Source organism: Macaca fascicularis, chromosome 10 (assembly GCF_037993035.2).
Source record: "Macaca fascicularis isolate 582-1 chromosome 10, T2T-MFA8v1.1".
In the NCBI taxonomy this organism is placed as follows: Eukaryota; Metazoa; Chordata; class Mammalia; order Primates; family Cercopithecidae; genus Macaca; species Macaca fascicularis.
In genome coordinates this window covers 28,093,277-28,114,013 of record NC_088384.1, presented here as the reverse complement: position 1 = coordinate 28,114,013, position 20,737 = coordinate 28,093,277, and the positions used below count along the sequence as shown (strand labels likewise).

Sequence of the window (20,737 nt, the reverse complement as noted above, 5' to 3'; positions counted from 1 at the left end):
CCAGGGACCCCAAAACCTGGATCTGGGCTGTGGTCAGACCCTCAGCCTGAGGAATTGTGTTTGTTCCCTGCAGGGAAACATACTTTGGGGCTTGGATGGGGCCTCATCACCCAGAAGCCTGCCTGCCTCTAGCAACACTAGAGGTTCCCAAAGACCATGGGAGACTGGGAAAGGCAATGGCCCTGCCCCTGCCTGGAAAGCCAGGTGCCTGTAGGCAGAGCCCAGGACCACAGGGCCAGGGGTACCTCGTGTTCCTGTCCTGGTCGCGGATCTTCTTCTCCATCTCGGCGTCTGTCAGCGTCTCCAGCAGCGGGCACCACTGGTCCGCATCGCCCGTGTTCCGGATGGCAATCTCCACTGTGGGCAGAGGGTTCTCACTACGAGGAGGGGAGGCAGTGAAAGGAATGACTTTTCCAGCTACAGATGGAGAGTCCTCAGAAAGCTCTGGCCCCTGTCTGTGCCCTGCTCCTCCCAGCAGCACTGTTGGCAGGCAGGGGATGCTCCAGTCACCTGAACCCCAAGGGAGCTGCTGGAGGCGCCAGCGCCTCTCCAGAACAACAGTGTTGTCACCATGACCCCATGGGCTTCCCTTCAAAGTGAACTTTCAACAGGCCCTTTGCGCCCAGCATCTCTCTGTCTCTGAGATGGAGGAGGGGGCCATTGGCTGTGGAGGTGGTCGTCCTTGACAGGACAGCACAGGCTGGGCCACGCTGATGCCACAGTGCCACAGTCAGGAGGTGGAACCCATAGGAGCAGGAGGACTGTATGCTCCACCCAGTGTCCAGAGCCAGGGCCCACTGATCAGGGAAAAGGGATGGATGGTGAATGGGAGCAAAGGAGTCTCCCAGAAGTCCCCAGCGCCCCACTACTGAGGGCCACTGCACAGCCTGTTCCCTGCATGTTCTACACACTTGCCCCTCAGCCCACCTTCTGGCCAAACAAAACCCCCCGAGAGGCTGGTCTGTGCTTAGGATCAGACAGCTGGCTGGCAGGGAGCTGGACTGAAGCCATATCCCTGGACCACACTTTGCCCTGGGTCTCGTAAGGACCACCCGACTCTGCCCCAAGGTACCCTCCTCTTGCCAAGGGGATACAGCAGAGGAGGGGGCAGCAAGGGCAGAGGCTACACAGGCATGGGGTGGACACAGGAGTGCTGGGGGAGGTGGGAGGGTGGCTGGCTGCCCCCTTTCTGGGCCTTGATTTGCAAGTCTGTGATAGGACGCTAAGGAGACCATAGCTGTGGATGCCACAGGGCCCGTGTGCCTCCCACATGCAGTGGCCCCTGTCACCCCCACCTCTGAGACAGCAGCTTTGGGTGCTGACAATGTTTCCCGGTTGAGTGACACCAGACCCCTGGCTTGGCAGAAGGCCTCAGACTGCGGTCCTAACCATGACTCTCCCACTTCCCCTGCCCTCTCCACGGTCCTTTCCTTTCTCCTCCACTTGGGCACCTCCACTTGGCTCTCCCTAGACTCAGCCTTGGGAGAAGGACACCCTGCCAGCCTGCAGCTCTGCAAAACACAGTGAGTTCTGGGAGGAGCAAGGACAGGCCGGGCTCAGGGGAAGCGCCAGGCGGACACTGATAGAGTGAGAGAGGACAGGTCCCTGCAAACCTCATCTGGAATATGGAAACATTTATTGCTGTGAAGGGCTTTTGAAAGATGACTGTTATTAAAGCAGCCAACACACATCCATTGAGGGAGCTTCCTAGGGGCCAGGGACCTTCTCACGGCCTCCCTGTAGCCGGCGCTCAAGGTTGTGGGACTGGTCCGCCTGCAGAGCGAGCCCCGGCTCCCTATATCCACACCAGTGAGCGTACACCCAGCACCGGGAGCCACGAGCCCGTTCCAGGTTGGGCTCGGTGCTGCTCTCCTCAGCCTGGGGTCTCAGGGACTGTGAGCACACAAGGCACAGCACAGGGCACTGGCTGCGGCTGGCTCTCCCTGCAGCAGGCCTGACCCCTCACAGCTGACGCTCAGCCCACCAGGTCCATGCCCATGAGTCCCAGAAGCTCGAGCTCATGCTGGTGACGCAGAGGCAGGGCCAGAGGCAGTGTCGGCACCCCCACCTGTGTGGGCCTCGGGCTAACCCATCCTCAGCAGCTCCTGACAGCTGGTCCCCGGCCAGCACGGGGGAGGCGGGCGTTAGCAGTCTAGGGACCGCCCCAGCCCCAGCCCCAGACCCCAAACAGCATTCCTCACCGTGAGGGCTCCCAGCAGCCTTCCTTGGAGGGCAGACATGAAAGGCACCGAGCCCACACCGAGGGGAGCAAAACATGTTTTTCTCTTAAATAAGAGCTGATGAGTGGGTCCCAGAGACTCCTTTTGACACTGGGAAGATTCCACTCCAGTGGGTTTGTTCTAAAATAAATGCTCGCACCAACCACGTAAGAATGGGCCTAGAGCCAGCACTAGCCTGCCTTGGGTTTTGGGGGGCATATGGGCAGGGAGATGCTGTCCTGAGTTCCAAACGGTGCTGGGGACCCTGGAAGCCACCCTGCTCCCCACTCCTTCCAGGGAATTCTGGTTCATGGGCTTCGAAGCCACCAGGGACCCTAGACCTTCCTGCCACCCAGAGTGTCCAGGTGGGGACAAAGAGACCCAGGCGGGGATGGTCACGTCTGAGTTGACAGAGAGAGGCAGGACTGATGCCGGTCAAGTATCTTGAAGTTTACTTTCAATGTGATCTCACTTTCATGACCTCACGTGATGCAACAGACAAGTATTATCCCCACATTACAAATTACAAAATATAGATAGACTTCAAGGAAAACGACCTGCCCACAGCCACTCGACCAGGAAGGGGAGATGCCAAAACTTGGTGTCGCCCTTATGTTTGCAATCAACACCTCCGAGGCCGCCAGGAGCCTCAGTTGATTTTTCCAAGGGTGTCAAGTCCACGCAATGGAGGAAGAGTAGTTTTCAACATGGTGCTGGGGCAGCATGACTCTGCATTGACAATGGATTCTCAGATATGAAACCAAAAGCACTAGCAACAAACTACAAAAATAGATAAATTACCGGCCGGGCGCAGCGGCTCACACCTGTAATCCTAGCACTTTGGGAGGCTGAGGCAAGTGGATTATGAGGTCAAGGGATGGAGACCATCCTGGCCAACATGGTGAAACCCCGTCTCTACTAAAAATAAAAAATTAGCTAGGTATGGTGGCATACGCTGGTAATCCCAGCTACTTGGGAGGCTGAGGCAGGAGAACTGCTTGAACCCAGAAGGCGGAGGATGCAGTGAGCCGAGATCACAGCACTACACTCCAGCCTGGTGACAGAGCGAGACTCCATCTCAAAAAAAAAAAAAAAAAAAAAAGATAAATTGGACTACATCAAAATGAAAACTTTTGTGCTTCAAAGAACACTATCAAGAAAGTGAAAAGGCAATCCCCCAAATGAGAGAAAATATCTGCAAATCATGCATCTGATGAGGGACTTGTATCTAGAACATATAAAGAACAATTATAACTCAACAATAAAAAGACACCCCAATTAAGAAACTAGCAAATCACTTTCTCCAAAAAAGATACACAAATGGCCAGAAATACAGGCAAAGATGCTCAATATCATCAGTCATTAGAAAAATGCAAATCAAAACCACAATTACTTCACACCTACTCAGATGGCTGTGATCAAAAAGAGAACAGCAAATGAATCGGCGGGATTCAGAGAAACAGGAATCGCACACTTCTGGTGGGAATGCAAAATGGTGCAGCCACTTTGGAAAACAGTCTAGAAATTCTTCAAAATGCTAACCATTGAGTTGTCACGTGACCCAGCAATTGTACTCCTGGGTATATAGCCAAGAAAATTGAAAACAGATGTTCACACAAAAACTCGTACACCAAAGTTCTCAGCAGCAATACTCACAATAGCCGAAAAATGGAAACAACCCAAAAGTCAGTCCGCTGATGAATGAATAAAATGTGGTCTATCCACGCAATGAGATAATATTCAATCATAAAACAGAATGAAGTCCTGATAAAAGATGCTACAACATGGATAATCCTTGAAAACATTATGCTAAGAAGCCAGTCATAAAAGACCACCTATTAGATGGTTCCATTTCTATGAAGTACCCGGAATAGGCAAATCTACAGATAGAAAGTGGATGAGTGGACACCTATGGCTGAGAGACGGTGGGGAGGAACGGGACTGCCTGCTGCGGGGTGTGGCACTTCCTTTTGGGGTGATGAAAAAGTCCTAAAATTGACGGTGGTGATAGTTACACAGCTCTGTGCATATATCAAAAACCACTGCACTATATACTTTAAATTTGTGAATTGTATGATTTATGAATATCACAATAAAGCTGTTAAGAAAACAAATAAAACCTGACATCAGGCCAGGGCTGGTGGGCAGAGCTTCGGGAGGAACCTCTGAGGCTCACACTCAACCAGCACAACGTGTCCCTGACATCCCCCAGCCTAATTCCTGATGCTGTGCCATCAAAGGGACACTGCCTCTCTGTCCCTCATGCAGGCCCAGCTACCAAGCTCCCTGACCCTTAGTCTCTCTTCATCCCCACCCTGTACGTGTAGGACTGCTAGTGTGCAGAGCCCCCTGGGGCAGACGCCCTGCCTGATCCACAGGGCCCACCTTCCTTCTCAAGCACCTGCCTGTCCCTGGCCTCCTCTCGATCCTTCCTGCTGCAGTCCCCCGTCAGCACCTGCCCTGGCCATCCTCACCCCAGGTTCTATGCCCTCCATTGCCCTTTCTCAAGCCCACAGCCTCCAGTGCTTTCAGTGGCCATGGCACACTGATGGCCATGCACGTGAATCTGTCTCCTCTGCCAGACAAGGCACTGTCTCCTCCAGTCCCTGGCCAGGAACACAGGGCTGGCCCAGGGGAGGTGCCGGTAACTTTGCAGGATCAGCTCTCCTCAGAGGCTCTGCCTAGCCCAGCCTCCTTCCCCTTGAGCCCTGTCTCCTTCCTGTCACTGGCCCTTCATCCTACTCCACTGGCTCTATGACGTCTGTGTCACTCTGGTCCCAGTCTGTCCTCTAGGAGCCTAGCGCTTCTGACCAGTTTGTCACATGCCCGTTTCCCCTTCATGCTTGTCTCCTGTCTGTCCCACTGCCAAAGGAAGCAGGCTGTACTGTCCCGGTTCCCCCAAGGTGTGGGCATAGTGGCCTTGCGCACACATGTCCTGTGGCCGGCAGTCGCCCCACTGTACCGTGGATCCAATGTCCCCATTGCCGAGGAGGGTATGGAAGCCAGGCACTGAACTCTGGCTGGGAGAGATGGAGGGATTGGCTCTAGGGGAATCAGTGAGTGCTTCCATTATGGGGTGACCTAGGCCCAGAGCTGAAAACCCCTTTTTTTTTTTTTTGAGATGGGGTCTAGCTCTGTTGCCCAGGCTGGAGCACAATGGCGCAATCTCAACTCACTACAATCTCCGCCTCCCGGATTCAAGCAATTCTCCCGCCTCAGCCTCCTGAGTAGCTGGGATTACAGGTGCCCACCACCACACCTGGCTAATTTTTCTACTTCTAGTAGAGATGGGGTTTCACCACGTTGGCCAGGCTGGTCTCCAACTCCTGACCTCAGGTGATCTAACCCCCTCGGCCTCCCAAAGTGCTGGATTATAAGCGTGAGCCACCACGCCCAGCCTGAAAACCCTTTTTAAGAAGTCATGTGACAGGCCGGGCGCGGTGGCTCAAGCCTGTAATCCCAGCACTTTGGGAGGCCGAGACGGGCGGATCATGAGGTCAGGAGATCGAGACCATCCTGGCTAACCCGGTGAAACTCCGTCTCTACTAAAAAAATACAAAAAACTAGCCGGGCGAGGTGGCGGGCGCCTGTAGTCCCAGCTACTCGGGAGGCTGAGGCAGGAGAATGGCGTGAACCCGGGAGGCGGAGCTTGCAGTGAGCTGAGATCCGGCCACTGCACTCCAGCCTGGGCGACAGAGCGAGACTCCGTCTCAAAAAAAAAAAAAAAAAAAAGAAGTCATGTGACACAGCAGTTGCCAAGCTTTCTGCGTGGCAAAGACCAGGCCAGGACTCCTGGTCTAGCTCTCTGTGGGCTGACTGGTCCCTGGACCTGGGGACTCAGCAGCCCATCCTCCTTTCCCCAGGCAGGGCCAGGCAGGACTGACACTGGTCTCCCTGGGGACAGAGTTAAACAAAGTCCCAAGATCCCATGGGGTGGGGTGGTGCAGTGGGGGGAACGCGGGTTGGAGTCAGGGATGACAGTCCAACCCTAAGGCCCTGTCCTGTCATTGAGGCTGTCTTCTAGTATGGGAAGTGGGAAGACACACGCAGCCCTCCTGATGCTAAAAGGCCACTCAGGACACTTCCCAGGTCCCCAGGCAGGCCGCCCCTACCGCCTGGCTGCTGTGATAGGGACCTGTGCTCACCCTGGTCCCCCCTGCGGGATGGCCTTGCCTTTAACCCTAAAGATTTGAAACCTGCACACTCAGCATAAGAGACAGCAGGGGGTGGGGGGTCTGTGACGCCCCCAGGCCCCACAACTGGAATGCATTAAGTGGTCACTGAGATAAAGAGGGGATCCGTCTCTAAGTCCTGACCTGCCACCACCAGGGACTCCCCAGGGGGCCTGCTCTGGAGCCACTCTGCAAACTGCAGAGGGCCCAGAGTTTGGCAAGGAATTCAGGCTCAGGTCACCTTCGGATCAGAGCAGGAGGGATGGTGCTGTGGTGGCTGAAAGAAAGGATGCTGCGAGGACCTGTCAAGAGGCCCCGGGGACTTCACCTCCTGAGCCCGGACTGTGGGCACGGTGGCTGCAGGGCTAGGTGAAGGTCAACACCGTAGGGGCCGGATGCTGGGGGCAGCTAGTCTGCCACCCATACCTGCGAGCCCAGAATGAGGGTTCTGACTGGATCAGCCTCTGGGGGAGGAGGTGCTCAGTGTTGATGCTTGTAACATCACTGCCTCCCGGGTCCTCGGACCCAGCTCTGGTGGAGTGAGGCCACCCTTGACTGACTCTCTGGCCATAGGGCTTGGCTCTGTGCAGGGTGAATGCACACTACAGCTGCACTCCCAGGCAACACCCCGCGGGAACAGGGAGGCATCAGACGCCAGACCCCCAGCCTCCTCTCTGAGCTGCCCTGTCTGAAGCAGAACCATGTGACTAGCAGGGCTGCTGGGGGGCAGGTCACAGGATCTCAGCACCACTGCGCTCAGGCAGGGGCTCAGCTGTTTCCCAGGCCCGGGGCCCCCGAGCCCCGTGGGTGGCTCTCATTCCTTCTTCCTTGCTCAGATTTACGGGAAGTCGTAGAAGCTGTCTCTTGGGATGTCTGGGAAAACAAGTTAGACACAAACCTAACGAGCTCCATTAATTGTCATGGCTTTGCAAAACAGACCTTCCTATTTGCTCCTCATGTAGCATTTTAAGCTGTCCTCCCTGAGTGATGACTGTAGATGTGGAAGATGATAGTCTGATGAGCAGATGAAAGCCAAACATCCTGTTTTGATGTAGGGATGCTTGCCGCACCCCCACCCTGTCCCAACACAGAGGACACGGTTAGAAACCACAGGGCTTCCCAGTCCCAGAGTCCCGCTGAGCCGGGAGAGCTCAGCCTCTTCCCAGTCCCAGAGTCCCGCTGAGCCGGGAGAGCTCGACCTCGCTATTTTTTTTTTTGGAGATGGGGTCTCACTGTCACCCAAGCTGGAGTGCAGTGGCATGATCTTGGCTCACTGCAGCCTCGACCTCCTGAGCTCAGGTGATCCTCCCACCTCAGCTTCCTGAGTAGCTGAAACTACAGGTGTGCACCAACATGCCTGGCTCATTCTGGTATTTTTTGTAGAGATGGGGTCTCCCCATGTTTTTCCCAGGCTGGTCTTGAACTACTGGGTTCTGGCGATCCACCTCAGCTCCCCGAAGTGCTGGGACTGCAGGTGTAAGCCACTGTGCTGGGCCCTGACCTCGCTTTTAACTCTAAGTCCTACCTCCTGCCAGGAACAGGAGGGCCTCTCCCAGGTCCATCCCCATCCCTAGCACAGAGGACACTGGACTGGAATATTCTGTTCACACCTCCACCACCTTCTCAGCCAGCCCAAATGCTGCAGGCAGGGATCAAGGTGACCTATCTCTATCTTCCAGGGCAGCCAGGATGGGTTCCAGCCCAGCATGGTACTCATCAAATGCTCTCTGACTGACCAAAGGCAGAGTTACTACAGTAAGAAGGAACTGCCAGGGACCCCTGACTCTTGAAAGCTGGGCGGGCCTTTGTGTTTCAGACAGAATTCAAGTTCAACAGATGAAGAACCCTGGGCAGGGGCCACCCTGACCAAAATAACAGTCTGGGCAAGAGCAGAGAGAGAAGGTGTGGGGCAGGATGACTGAATGGTGGATGGCGGGGGGCAGGCCCAGGGCTCCGTGGAGGTAAGGACTTGAGGTTCGCCCTGACGGAACTCAAGTCTTTGCCAGCTATTGCGTTAAGTGCTTCTAACCCTACCTGGTACAGCGGAGCCCCGGTGAGACACACAGGGCAGGAGGGGGACACAGCAAACACACAGACCCCAGCCAGATGGTGCTGCGAAGCTTGAGAAAGCCTCAAAGGTATCACCACTCACACAGAGAAGTCTTTTTCTCAAAACAGTTTTGCAGGGAGATGAGGGAGGGAGAGACTCGTGCGCGATCCTACCTGAAGGCGTAGGTCTTCTGATGCCAGCTCAGCTGTCCCCGGATGCTGTATGCGATGGTGGTGACAAACTCCCCGCCCAACCCCAGCTCTGAGCACAGCTTCAGGGCAAACTTCTCTGGCGAGTTCTCCTTCTCTGACATGTCCCACTCAAACTGGTCCACCAGGGAAATGTTTCCCACATGGATGTTCAGCTGTGACGACAACCAAAGGACATGAGTTAGAGCCTTTGGGACTGCCCCCAGCCCAGGGAGGCCGCGAGGAGCGGGGGCCTGCCAGGCCTGCGGCGCACCCTGCCCACCAGGGTCCACCGGCTGAGAACTGCAGGTGGCCCTTGTCCTTCCAGTTTCCCATCCCCAAAACAAGGCTGACCCCACAACCCTCCTGTCTGCCATGAGGGGCTCTGGCTCAGGGCCCAGCACAGTCACCCTCAAGAGGCCCTGAAGTGACCCCGGGGGCACCTGAGTCCCATCTTACCTTCATCCCATCCCCGCTGTGCCCTGTGCTGGTGGAGACCTTCCTTTCTGCCCTTCGCTCCTGCCGCCATCGGTCTTACGTGACTACATTGGCCAGGCAGGCCTCAGCTAAGGCATCCCTAAGTCCTGTGTTAAGCCAATGTCTATGCCTTTACAGAGCTTGCCCCTCTCAGAAAACCCTGCCTAGCACATTCACAGATGCACCCCACTCTAGGCCAACACAGCGAGGCGACAGGGAAGCCTGTGGGGAGCACAGTGCTGGGCCAGCTCCTCCCACACTCCCCAGAGGACTCCCTGCAGCGCATGACTCACAGCCAGAGGGCCCAGGCCCTGGGTGTGCTGTCAGGGGGTTTTAACCAGTGGACACCTGGGAAGCCAGCACCCAGCCGGAGAAAACACAGACTGTACCCCAGGAGCTCCCACCTATGCCCGCCCCGCCTGGGGAAGCACCATTTTGACTTCTCACTCCTTGAGTAGGTATGGCTCTTCTGAATAAGATGGACCCTTCGGGGTCCAGTTTCATTCACTCTGCGTCATGCTTGCAAGACTCCTCCCACTAGAGTGTGGGGCTGGGGTCATCCCTCATTGCTGTCCAGTGCTCCATGGGGCAAGCAGGCCACAGGGCACCTGCCCATTCACCTTAGATTTTTTTTTTTTTGGCGGAGTCTTGCTCCGTCGCCCAGGCTGGAGTGCAGTGGCGCGATCTCGGCTCACTGCAAGCTCTGCCTCCCGGGTTCATGCCATTCTCCTGCCTCAGCCTCCCGAGTAGCTGGGAATACAGGTGCCTGCCAACACGCCCAGCTAATTTTTTTGTATTTTTAGTAGAGACGGGGTTTCACCGTGTTAGCCAGGATGGTCTCGATCTTCTGACCTCGTGATCTGCCTGTCTCGGCCTCCCAAAGTGCTGGGATTACAGGCGTGAGCCACCGCGCCCCGCCTGTCCTTAGGTTTTTTTTTTTTTTTTTTTTTTTTTGAGACGGAGTCTCGCTGTGTCTCCCAGGCTGGAGTGCAGTGGCGTGATCTCGGCTCACTGCAAGCTCCACCTCCCGGGTTCATGCCATTCTCCTGCCTCAGCCTCCCGAGTAGCTGAGACTACAGGCGCCCGCCACCACGCCCGGCTAGTTTTTTGTATTTTTAGTAGAGACGGGGTTTCACCGTGTTAGCCAGGATAGTCTCGATCTCCTGACCTCGTGATCCACCCGCCTCGGCCTCCCAAAGTGCTGGGATTACAGGCTTGAGCCACCGCGCCCGGCCTGTCCTTAGGTTTTAAGTCAAGGATCAGGGTGGGCAGTTGCAGGAAGAACTCACCACTGCCTTGGAGCCCAGCCCTTCCGGGGACTTCTGCCCCCTTTTAGAGATGAGGGCACCCCAATCCCCAATCATGTTCATAAAGCCCTGTGCCTCAGAGCCCTGCACACCACCACCCACTTGCTAGCATGGTCTTCCCCTCACCTGGCAGGGCCAGCCTCTTCTTAGCATCCTGGTCTAAGCTAAAGTGCCAGCTCCTGAGAGCTCCCCTTCCCATCAGCCCCTTTCCACACCCTTCTCTCCATTTTCTCCCCCTTGGGAGACAGGATGTCACTCTGTCACTCAGGTTGGAGTGCAATGACATGATCATGACTCACTACAGCTTTGAACTGCTGGGCTCAAGGGACCCTCCTGCCTCAGCCTCCTGAGAAGCTGGGACTACGGACAGGCACTACCATGTCTGGCTAATTTGTTTTGTAGAGCCAAGGTCTCTACAAGGCCCAGGCAATATATCAAGTGTTTTGGGCAGAGAAGAGACCCTATGGTTGAGCCCTCTGCTCCCCCAGGCTTCCCTGCTGCCTCTCTGTGTTGGCCCAGGCTGGCCTCAAAAGATCCTCCCCCAACAGTCTCCTGAGTAGCTGGGACTATACATGCAGGCCACCATGCTGGCACCTCTCCTATTTTCTTCACAGCACTTAGGACTGTCTGAAACAATCTGAATCATTTGCCTCCAGGAATCCTAGCATAGGCAGGGTGTATTTGTTCTGGGAATGAAGGAATCCTCACGCAGAGGGAGGAAGCCAAGGGGCAGAGCTGCACCATCCTGTACATGGCATGCAGCCAGGCAATGGGGGCTGCAGTCAGGCCCCCATGTCCTTTGCTATCTCCACATATGCCTATGCCTGATGATGACCGGAACAGGAGGTACTAGCCCTTCCCAACTGGAATCTAATGCCAAGCAAACCATGTGGGTGCTGGGTCCGAAAAGAGCATGCAGCAGCAGACAGCCCAGGGAACCACCCAACAGGACTCCCTAGGACCGTGGGCACATGGCTCCCACCCAGCAAGCCCTCCCTGCCCTGGGCTCATGGATGGAGCTGCCTGTCCCCTGCCATTCAGTCACTAACACATTCATTTATTCCAAAGTCTAGACTGTGTGTCTACCAAGGAGAGGCACAAGAGAGACAAACATTCCAAAGGCTGCTCTGAGAAAGGTGAGGTGGTGCATGTCTGTCGTCTCAGTTACTCGGGAGGCTGAGGTGGGAAGATCACTGGAGCTCAGGTGTTCGAGTCCAGCCTGGACAACACAATGAGACTCTGTGTCAAAAACAAACAAACAAACAACAACAACAAAAAAAGCCATGCTGGTGGGGGCACTGACAGACACAAAGTAGGTGAAGTGAGCATGTGGTGTGCCAGACGGCACGGGAGTGCCAGGGAGGAAAGGGAGGGAGGGGCAGAAAGTCCGGGCTGGCCTCAGAAGTCAGGAGGCCAGGAAGGCTTCTAGGAGAGAGGCCTTTAGGAAGAAGTGAATGTACCCCAGGAGCAGGAATGTGGCTCCCTGGGGTAGAACAGTCCCAGGTGGGGAACACAGTGATGTAAAAGCCTGGGGAGCCAAGGTCTGGCACCCGGGTCGGCCCAGTGAGGGGAAAAGGGAGGAGATGAGGGTGGCGAGGGACTGGAGCAGAGGGCAGTTAGGGCCCTGAGGCCTTTGGAAGGGTTTGGCTTCCACAGAGGGATGTGGGAAGCTTCTGCGGTATTTTGGGCAGAAAAGAGATACGGGCTGAGTTGCCATGCTGAGACCTCTACTGGAAGGCAGGGAAGGAGGGAGGGAGCCATCTGGCAGTGGCCTTGGTGGGGTAGTGAGGAGCGCTGGACTCCAGGTAGACTCACAGAGCCAAGGCAGGGCAAGGACTCCCAAGCAGGTGCATAGCAGGGCCAGGTCCCTGCCCACCTCCCCCAGCCCTGACTCACATCTTACCCCATGCACTCTCCTGACAGGGCCTGGACAGTGCCACTGGGTCTGATGGCTCAAATTTCAGCAGCACCATGTCCCCAGCTTCCTCCCCTACCCGCCAACCCCTGCTGGAACTGGGCAAAGCCGACCTGGGCCAAGTGCCCTGACAAGGGCAGCCAGGCCTGGGCTTTGGTCCCAGCATTGCCAAGAATATCTGTAAGAGGCCGCTCCAACCTAAGGCACTCTTTCTGAGGAGACAGATGGTCCTCACATGCCATGGCTCCAGAGATTCCTCTTTTCCTTCAGTCATGTTCCAGGATCAAGACAAAGAAGGATGTCCTTACAGAAACACCCAGCTCTGGCCAGGCACGGTGGTTCATGTCTGTAATCCCAGCAGTTTGGGAGGCCAAGGTGGAAGGGCTTCTTGAGCCCAGGAGTTCGAGACCAGCTTGGGCAACCCAGTGAGACTCCATTTTCTTTTCTTTTTTTTTTTTTTTTTTTTTTGAGACAGAGTCAGTGGGATGGGAAGAGCCTGTCGCCCAGGCTGGAGTGCAGTGGTGCAATCTTGGCTTACTGCAACCTCCACCTCCCGGGTTCAAGAAATTCTCATGCCTCAGCCTCCAGAGTAGCTGGGATTACAGGCGCGTGCCACCACACCCAGCTAATCTTTTGTATTTTTAGTAGAGACGGGGTTTCACCATGTTGGCCAGGCTGGTCTTGAACTCCTGAGCTCAGGCAATCTGCCCACCTCGGCTCTCCAAAGTCTTAGGATTACAGGTGTGAGCCACGGTGCCCAGCCGAGACTCCATTTTCTACAGAAAATTTAAAAATTAGTCAGGCATGGTGGTACGTGCTTACAGTTTCAAGTACTCAGGAGGCCAAGATGGGAGGATAACTTGAGCCCAGGAGGTCAAGGCTGCAGTGAGTCATGAAAAAAAAGGACGGAAGAAAGAAAGAAAGACCCAGCTCTTCTGAGTCCAAGTTATAGATGGGAAACCCTGGGTGTGACCTTCTATTCCTCTTAAGACAGGTCACTGTTCCCAGGGTCACGGTGCCCAGGAGGCCTCTGGCCTGAAAAACACAGTCTGTCCCACATAACACAGGCTTCCCCGGGCCAGCTGTGTCCACCCTGTGACATCCGGTCTGACCCAAAGGGCAGAGCAGGAAATCTGGCTGAGGGAGGTCTCTCAACCTGCCAGCTACCACCATCCTCCAGGTGGGAATCACAGGTAAGTCAGAGGGTCACTGGGGAAGCCTCTTCTGGTGGGGCAGGGGACAGTCCCAGGAGGATTACAGCTGCTGGGCAACTTTCTGTATGGCTCCTCCTCAGGCCCTGTCAGGATAACAACAACGAAAATGGGCTCAATTCTGAAAAAAACTAAGGGAAGCTGCCAGTCAGGCTTCATGAGGACCCTGTGTGTGACCAATCCCAGTCATCTGGAACCACACGGCTGGGTGGGTTAGCCCACATGGTCTCATCCTCAACATGTTTACAAGACAAAGAGGAGCACAGAGTGGAGCCCTCAGGGCTGTCCTCCAGAGCCAGCAGACCATACTCAGGACACAGGCCAGGTGCTTGCTGCCGCTCCCATCCTCACCCCACTTCTCTCCTACCATTGTCCCTTCTTTTCCTCCTAGCTGGCTATAATGTGAAACTGAAACAGGTTATGGGAAACAAATTTGTATTCTTCTCAAAAGGGTATTAACAAGTAAAGAGACTGAATCAATAACCCAAAACCTCCTGACAAAGAAAAGCCTTAGACCTGATTGCTTCATTGGTGAATTCTACCAAACATTGATTGATTGACTGAGTCAGAGTCTCACTCTGTCGGCCAGGCTGGAGTGTAGTGGCACCATCTCGGCTCACTGCAACCTCTGCCTCCCGGGCTCAAGCAATTCTCTTGCCTCAGCCTCCCGAGTAGCTGGGATTACAGGCGTGTGCCACCACAACTGGCTAATTTTTGGATTTTTAGTAGAGACAGGGTTTCACCATGTTGGTCAGGCTGGTCTCTAACTCCTGACCAGAAGAGGCCGAGGTGATCCACCCGCCTCGGCCTCCCAAAGTGCTGGAATTACAGACGAGAGCCGCCGCACCCAGTCATCTACCAAACATTTAAATAGGAGCTAATACCAATCCTTCTCAAACTATTCTTTAACTCATTGCCCTGATACTTAAATCAGACAAAAAATACTACAAGAAAGAAAAACTACAGACCAACACCCTTTATGAATGTTGATGCAAAAATCCTCAAAAAAATACTGGCAAACCAGCCGGGCACGGTGGCTCACGCCTGTAATCCTTTGGGAGGCCAAGGCGGGCAGATCACTTGTGGTCAGAAGTTCGAGACCAGCCTGGTCAATATGGTGAGACCCTGTCTCTACTAAAAATACAAAATTTAGCCAGGCATGGTGGCATGTGCCTGTAGTTCCAGCTCTTCCTCGAGAGGCTTAATTAAGCAGGAGAATTGCTTGAACCCAGGAGGTGGAAGTTGCGGTGAGCCAAGATCATGCCACTGCACTCCAGCCTGGGTAACAGAGCGAGACTGTCTTAAAAAAAGAAAAGAAAAGGAAAACTAACAAGTGTCAGTGAGGATGTGGAGAAATTGGAACCCTTGTGCATTGCTGGTAGGAATATAAAAGGGTGCAGCCACTGAGAAAGGCAGTGCAGCGGTTCCTCAAAAAACTAAACACCGTACGATCCAGGAATTCCATTTCTAGGTATACACCCAAAAGAAATGAAAGCTTTCATGTTTTTCTAAAATGGAAGCCAAAGGCACAGCATCAAATCAAACCAAACCACTGACCTTTTTAGAGTCATCACATGTGCCAGTTTCACCTACTTCTTATATCTTCCTATTTTCAAAGCTCCCCTCACCCTCAAGGCATAGTCTGGCAGTGGTGCCTCAGCACAGCAAGGACTATGCTATAGGCTCTGCAGGGTGCAGGCCTGCGTCCGATTGCCAGCCCCACCACTTCTCAGCTGACCAAACTTCCACAGGTGATCTCAGCTCTCCATGTACCTACCTCTTCACCTGTAATATGGCCACTAAGGCAGCATCTTATTGGGTTACTAGGTCGCCCTGAAGCGCTCAGCCTGGCCCAGCCGATCAGCTGCCTTCACCTTCTTTAGACCTCCCAGCTTTGCTCAGAGCCTGGCAGTGCCTCAGAGGCACCCGCTGAATGTGTCCAGAATGTAACACTTTACTATGAGAACTCAGCCTATGTCCTTCCTGGGGGATTGCAGGGATCTAAGCCAGGTGCTGTGACTTTCCAGATGACATGGAACCCAAAAACGGGCTTCTGCTGAGGGAGGCCTTGTTGTACCCTCAGTGCTCTATGATGACACCCACCCTGAGGGCCAGGAAGGCTCCAGTGCTGGGTGAGAAGTCACCCACCTTGATGATGACGCGCTGGTCTGACTGGTCCTCCAGGATGCTGTCCGTGGGGTAGGACTCAATCTGCTGTCTGATGGCGGAGGCGATAGCTGGCACAAATGTCAGTGGGTTCAAATCCAGATCGTCACAGAGGATTTCTGAAAACATCTCAGGTGTCATCAACTTCTCTGAAATCAGGAGAGGGAAGGGATGCCAACAAATTGTACCATGCTTGGGCATGGACCGGCCTCCCTCACCCCTTCCTCTTCGAAGTCAAACATCTCAGGATGCAGAAGAGGAAAACCAGGGCACTGAGGGTGGCCTTCCTGGAAACTGGGAGTGGAAGGAGGAAGCACATGACTAGCTGGCCCCCAGCCCTCATGCTGCACAGACCTCCTGCTCCATACCCTGGGGATGGTCATGGCCATAAACACTCCCCCCATTCTGCTCATAGCTGGGTGGCGCATGAGATTATCCTAACTAATGAGATGCTCCAGGCAAGGCCAGCAAAGGCACATCGAAGCTTGCGTGCCACCTCTCTACTCCCCTCTGTGCTGAACTGGTGGCAGATGTGATGGCACAGAGGCTGGCCCAATACCAGGCCTCATGTGAGCAAAACACACTGTGCCAAGCCATAGCAATTTCCAGGCCTGTGACTGCAGTAGCAGCAGCAGGGCCTCAACAAGGTCACAAGTGTGGAGGTCCCTACAGATCCCGGATCGTGGAAAAGTAATTGTATCAGATGGGAGCTCACAGGGACCATCTGTGGCCAGCCAGACCTTAGCAATGTCCCCTCAGTCAACGTTCTCTCCCTGCTCCGCCCAGATCTTACTGACAAGACACCTTGCAGGGATAAGCTGAAAAGCCAGGAAAAATTCCCTCAGAGCAGACAGCAGGATTCCATCAAGAAGCAGGTCTGCCACAACCCCACTATTTCCTCCCTGCCCTAAAGACACACTGGGGACTAGCATCCTAACAGCCCGCGGGGCAGCAACAGCAGGAACCTCAGGTGCACTGGGTAAACACCCAGTGAATACACTGCTCAGGGCATTTTAAAATTAAACTTTTTATTTTTAAGTAATTGCAGATGCAAGAAACAACACAGAGAAATTCCATGCACACTGTGCCCAGTTTTCTCCAAAAAAGTCAAGATATAGGACTGTATCTGTATCCAGTGATTCATCCAGGTTGTCATTTCCTGCCAAGTGACGTTCTGTGGTATGAAGGGGCCACATTTTATTCACTCACTGAAGGCTGTCTAGGTCATTTCCAGTTTCTGGCTATTCCAAATAAAGCTGCTATGAACATCCATGCGTAGGCTATTGTGTAAACATGTCTTCATTTCTCCAGGATAAATGCTCAGGTACACTGGTTGCGTGTTTAGTTTTTAACAGAAACTGCCAAACTGTTTTCCAGGGCAGTTTTCCAGCCACTTGACATTCCCACCAGCAGCTTATGAGTGACCCAGTTCCTCCACATCCTCACCAGCATCTGATGCTGTCACCACTTTTTATAGATGTGAAAAAATAGTGTAGTTTTAATCAGCATTTCCCTAAGGCTAAAAATGTGGAAAAGCTTTTCAAGGTATATTTGCCACCTGTATAACTTCTTTAATGTCTTTTGCCCTTTTTTTTTTTTTTTTTTTGAGATGGAGTTTCGCTCTTATTGCCCAGGCTGGAGTGCAGTGGTGTGATCTTGGCTCAGAGCAACCTCAGCCTCCCGGGTTTGAATGATTCTCCTGCCTCAGCCTCCCGAGTAGCTGGAATTACAGGTATGCACCACCACGCCGAGCTAATTTTGTATTTTTAGTAGAGATGAGGTTTCTCCATGTTGGTCAAACTGGTCTCGAACTCCTGACCTCAGGTGATCCGCCCGCCTTGGCCTCCCAAAGTGCTGGGATTATAGGCGTGAGCACCACCCATGGCCTTTGTTTTGTTGCTTTGTGGGGACAGAGTTTTGCTCTTATTGCCCAGGTTGGAGTGCAGTGGTGTGATCTTGGCTCACGGCAACCTCCACCTACCAGGTTCAAGCGATTCTCCTGCCTCAGCCTCCCAAGTAGTTAGGATTACAGGCGTGCGCCACCACGCCCAGCTAATTGTGTATTTTTAGTAGAGACAGTTTCTTCTCTATGGTGGTCAGGCTGGTCTCGAACTCACGACCTCAGGTGATCCGCCCGCCTTGGCCTCCCAAAGTGCTAGGATTACATACAGGCATAAGCCACTGCACCTAGCCTATTTGCCTATAATTGTCTAATTGCTACAGCGCCATTTTGTTGAATGAGCTGTCTTCCTCCATTGAATTACATTTGCATCTTTATAAAAATCAGGAGGGCACGTTTGTGTGGGTCTGTTCCATCACGGTATGTCACTCCACCAACACCACACAGTCTTGATTATCACAGCTATATAGTAAGCCTTGAGATTGGGTAGAATGATTACTCCCATTTTACTCTTTTTCAAAATTGCTATAATCCCAGCACTTTGGGAGGCCGAGACGGGTGGATTGCCTGAGTTCAGGAGTTCGAGACCAGCCTGGCCAACATGGTGAAACCCTGTCTCTACTAAAAACACAAAAATTAGCCGGGTATGGTGGCGGGCGCCTGTAATCCCACCTATTCGGGAGGCTGAGGCAGGAGAATCGCTTGAAACCGGAAGGCGGATGTTACAGTGAGCTGAGATCACGCCACTGCACCTCAGCCTGGGCAAAAGAGCAAAACTCCGTCTCAAAAAAAAAAAAAAAAAAATTGCTTTATCTATTATCTATTTTAGTTTCTTTGCCTTTCCATATAAATCTTAGAACAATCTTGTCTATATCTACAAAAAAAAGTCTTGCTGAGATTTTTCATAGAAATTGCATTAAATTTGTATATCAATTTGGGGAAAACTGACATCATCTAGAGTCTTTTAATCCATGAATATGATATGTCTACTTATTTAGGTCTTCTTTAATTACTTTTATCAGTGTCTTATAGTTTTTGGTATGTAAGTCCTGTACATGTTTTATTAGATTAATACCGAAGTATTCCTTTTTTTATTGAGTGATGATACATGGTAATGTATTTTTAATTTGTGTCTAGGTACTCATTAATAGTATATAGAAATAAAATGGATTTCTGTATGTTTACCTTGTATCCCTTGCATCTTGTGACCTTGGGAACTGTTATTAGTTCTCCAAGTTTTCTGTAGAGCCCTTGGGATTTTCCATAAGGACAATCATGTCATCTGCAAATAGGATTTTATTTCTTCCTTTCCCATCTACATGTCTTTTATTTCCTTTTCTCGGCTTATTGGATTAGCTAGAACTTCCACTATGTTGAATAAGAATAGTGACAGCAGACATATTTCGCTTGTTCCTGATCTCTGGCAGAAAGCATGCAACCTTTCACTATTAAATGTTAGCGACAGAAGGCCGGGCGCGGTGGCTCACCCCTGTAATCCCAGCACTTTGGGAGGGCGAGGCGGGTGGATCACGTGGTCAGGAGATTGAGACCATCCTGGCTAACACGGTGAAATACAAAAAGTTTTAGCTACTAAAAATACAAAAAGTTAGCCGGGCGAGGTGGCGGACACCTGTAGTCCCAGCTACTAGGGAGGCTGAGGCAGGAGAAAGGTGTGAACCCAGGAGGCGGAGCTTGCAGTGAGCTGAGATCATGCCACTGCACTCCAGCCTGGGTGACAGAGCGATACTCTGTCTCAAAAAAAAAAAAAAAAATTAGCGACAGGATTTTTGTACTAAATAGATGCTTTTATTAAATGGAGGAAGTTTCCTGCTATTACTTTTCTGAGCATTTTTATCATCAGGTGTTGAGTTCTACAAAATGCTTTTTCTGTATCAACTGATCTGATCCTGTGATTTTTCTTCATTAGTGTGTTAATACGGTGGATTACATTGATTGATCTTCAAGTATTGACCCAGCCTTCCATCCTTGCAATAAATCCCACTTGGTCACAGTATATAATTATTTCTATATATTGCTGAATCCTATTTCCCAATATTTTGATAAGGAATTTGCATCTATAGTCATAAAGGATATTGGTTTGTATTTTTCTTTTTTTGGTAGTGTCTTTAGGTTTGAGGAAGTACGCTCTCGTCTTCCATTTTCTGGAAGAGATTGTGTAGAATTTGTGTTAATTCATTTTTCAATATTTGATAGATAGAATTCTCCAGTGAAATCATATGGGCCCAGAGATTTTTTTGGGGGGAGAATTTTTTTCCTTTTTAAAAATAATGTTTTATATTTTAAAATTTAATTAGAGATGGGATCCTGCTAGCCCAGGCTGGTCTTGAACTCCTGGCCTCAAGGAATCCTCCCACCTCAGCCTCTCAAAGAGCTGGGATTACAGGTAAGAGCCACTGTGCCTGGCCATTTTTGGGGATTTTAAAATTACAAATTCTGTTTTCTTAATAGTTACAGGGCAACTCAAATTATCTATTTGATATTGGATGAGTTGTGCTAATTTGTGTTTTGCAAGGAATTCATCCATTTTGTGTAAGTTGTCAAACTTATAGAATTGTTTGCAGTATTGATATCTGCAGGGTCTGTGGTGACATCCCATTTCATTCCTGATATTGGTAAGTTACGTTCTTTTTGTCAGCCTTGCTAGAGGCAAAGATTAAGAAAACATCAGTTTTATTAATCTTTCAAAGACCCAGCTAGGTGTCATTAATTTTCTCTATTGTTTGATTTCTGTTTTCAATGTCATTGATTTCTGCTCTTCAAATGTCCTTCCTTCTGCTTAGTTTGGTTTTGTTTCTCTTTCTCTTGGTTCTTGAGATGACAGCTTAGATTATCAATTTGAGGAAAGCTTTTCCTGTCTTCTAATGTACGCACTGGTGCTACAGATAATCTGCATTGTTGTATTTAGCTTTATCCCACAAATTTTGATACGCTGCATTTTCATTTAGGTCCGTGTATTTTTTTTTTTTTTTTTGAGACAGAGTCTCGCTTATCGCCCAGGCTGGAGTGCAGTGGCGTGATCTCTGCTCACTGCAACCTCCGCCTCCCAGGTTCAAGTGATTCTCCTGCCTCAGCCTCCCGAGTAGCTGGGATTGCAGGCACACACCACCACGC

General features: G+C 52.0%; 1 protein-coding gene across 3 annotated transcripts in view; it reads right to left on the bottom strand.

The window, feature by feature from the left end:
* Positions 1 to 20,737, bottom strand: part of SMARCB1 (SWI/SNF related BAF chromatin remodeling complex subunit B1) — a 42,777-nt gene that overhangs the window by 547 nt on the left and 21,493 nt on the right. For all 3 annotated transcript variants that reach the window (XM_045364381.2, XM_005595361.4, XM_074004139.1), the window contains 3 exons: positions 15,688 to 15,854; positions 8,615 to 8,805; positions 246 to 377 (listed from right to left, as the gene is read on the bottom strand). In XM_045364381.2, coding sequence (XP_045220316.1) covers positions 246 to 377; positions 8,615 to 8,805; positions 15,688 to 15,854 — 490 coding nt within the window. The remainder of the gene's footprint in view (positions 1 to 245; positions 378 to 8,614; positions 8,806 to 15,687; positions 15,855 to 20,737) is intronic.